The following is a 2,334-nucleotide window of genomic DNA, read 5'->3' on the forward strand; positions in this document are numbered from 1 at the left end:
TCAGCCCAAGCAAACGTGACCAAATAAATTGAAAGAGGATGTTTCTATCCTTATTACTGGTGACTTTTCTCTAACCACCAAAGAAACTGGTGTGGAGTCTTCTGTCTAAATGCGCATCCACTTTGGCTGCTGTTATCTGTTGATCTCATTTTCTAGAGGAAACATTGGAATGAACAGCTAGGAGGGTGTGCCTTCATTTTCCCTGTGTTTTCAGCTATGCACACGAGAGATTTCTTTTTACAATGGCTTTGCAAAATGGATGGTAGATCACTTCCTTACATAAAGGTCTTCCTTTCCATTCACCTTTCTGAAGTAATTGCTAGTGAGTTCAGGACAATGCTTTATTTTGCAACAGCCTAGGCTTGGTCATACAGAGCTCACAGGATGGATCAACTGAAAACCTGAGACCAGCCTTTGGCTTGGCTCCTGTGCAGTATCACTGACTCTGGATCTTTGCTCCACAGCTCTCCTGCTCACTGCTATGTCCACACCACTGGAGGACGCGATGGACACCTTGATCAGGATTTTCCATCACTACTCTGGGAAAGAAGGAGACAGATACAAGCTCAGTAAAGGAGAACTCAAGGAGCTCCTTGCCAGTGAGCTCACTGACTTCCTTTCAGTAAGACACTGCTCCTGAACCTCTTGAGTTACTGTTTCATGGATGGTGTAAGCAGCCACCCAAGTGTTCAGGAATAGCATCGCCTTCTGCAAAGCATATCCTGCCACAGCCTCTCAGAGGAGAGTTGTCTTTGTGGACCCAGATAGAAGGAGATGGGATCAGATGTGCTGTTCAAGAAGTGTGTTTGCAGGGGTGGTCCACCCCTAGTGCCCTTCTGTTTGCCACCAGCAGCAGAGATGGGTACCTGTGCTCTGCTTACACCGCTGTGCTTTTGAGCAGGAGGGCAAGAACAGACTAGAAGCAGTAGCACGATCAATGCTAAATCAGGCCTTAATAATTTTTGTTTGGGATTTTGTTCATTTCTAATAATAGGGCATAGATCAGTCCTTCAAAGAATTAAATCCAGCAACCAGTTCTCATGAAACAAGAAAGTAGCTTGTGCAGAATGGCCACAACCACAGTAGAGCTGCTTCTGTGTCCTGCAGAAAGGTGCTAAGATGACCTTTTCAGTGATAAGCTGCTGATCTGAATATCTCTTTGCATGTTTGTTACGTTCTGCACAGCATGGATGTTTTTTATAGAACAATGACCAGATTCATACCAGCAGGATTTTTTTTTTTACATTGTATCAATTTCCCTGAATTGGATTTTCCTTTAAACTTGGCTATTGATTTATTATTATAAGAGTCACTGTTCTTACTCCCACTGAATAGGATGTGTTTTTTGCTAAGTAGAGATCTTCTGAACGTGATGAATGGATGTACGACCGCTTATGAATAGCCTGTTGAAAATCTAAGTACTGTTTGTTAAGGGATGATACAGAGAAATGCACATTATAGATTCATCTTGTCAAAAGAAGTCAGTGCATAGCAGCTCCTAAAAAACTGTTTGATTCATTTCAGAGACTATTTAGTACCTGTATTCCTTCTGAGAGCTGCACTGTCTTCAGCGTCTGTTGGTGTGCACTTTTGGGACTCCAGACCTATGTTTTTAATGCTGTGGCTAGTGGTATATTACTATTCAGGTGCATATGTCATGCAGCCTTTTATTTAATAGCACCAGGGCTTGTGACATAGCATCAAGTTGCACCTCCGTGTGTGTCAGAATTACACATTCAGGCACAGCTAAGTGACTTCTCTTTCTCTTTAGGGCCAAAAGGACCCCCTTCTGGTTGATAAGATCATGAAAGATCTGGACTCCAATAAAGACAATGAAGTGGATTTTAATGAATTTGTCATTCTGGTTGCTGCTTTGACTGTGGCATGCAACGATTTCTTTGAAGAACAGCTGAAGACAGAGGGATTTTAAAACTGCTCAGTACAATCTCCTAGCCACAAACGTGAGCAAGGCCTACCTAGTTAGGTAGTCCTATCAGCATTTAGTTTATGCAACCTACCATCTCTCCAACAGTTCTAAGTGCTGTAAGAGACTTACAGAGCAGATCAGCAGCTGGTGTAAGCTGGACCAAAGCCAGTTTACACTACTTGAGATCTGGCTTTTCAGTCTTTGAGCTGCATGCATCTGCAACATGCATTCTCCAGTTTCCCAGGCCAAGGGCTTGGGTGACAGGCAGTGTGGCAGGAGTTGAGACTTAAATTTCTTAAATGTCAGTGAAAAGTAAAAGACACAGGAATGTTGCTTATATACTTTCTGAATTGGAAAATTTGAAATGAGACATAAAACTTGCAATTTAGTTTTCAGTGATTCTATAA

The 2,334-nt window shown here is 42.3% G+C and overlaps 1 protein-coding gene across 1 annotated transcript; it reads left to right on the forward strand.

The window, feature by feature from the left end:
* The first annotated feature begins 481 nt into the window (after positions 1–481).
* Positions 482–1,930, forward strand: S100Z (S100 calcium binding protein Z). The gene is made up of 2 exons (XM_010151673.1): positions 482–622; positions 1,772–1,930. The coding sequence occupies exons 1-2, from the start codon at positions 482–484 to the stop codon at positions 1,928–1,930; spliced, it is 300 nt and encodes a 99-aa protein (XP_010149975.1).
* The last annotated feature ends 404 nt before the right edge of the window (positions 1,931–2,334 follow it).

Source organism: Eurypyga helias, unplaced genomic scaffold, assembly GCF_000690775.1.
Source record: "Eurypyga helias isolate BGI_N326 unplaced genomic scaffold, ASM69077v1 scaffold51145, whole genome shotgun sequence".
Taxonomy (NCBI): Eukaryota; Metazoa; Chordata; class Aves; order Eurypygiformes; family Eurypygidae; genus Eurypyga; species Eurypyga helias.

What these genes read in the sequence shown, in the direction of transcription:
- S100Z (XM_010151673.1), top strand. Translation starts at nt 482, where the DNA reads ATGTCCACACCACTGGAGGACGCGATGGACACCTTGATCAGGATTTTC. An exon ending in AGCTCACTGACTTCCTTTCA is followed by an intron (nt 623 to 1,771) that starts GTAAGACACTGC and finishes CTTTCTCTTTAG; the next exon opens with GGCCAAAAGGACCCCCTTCT.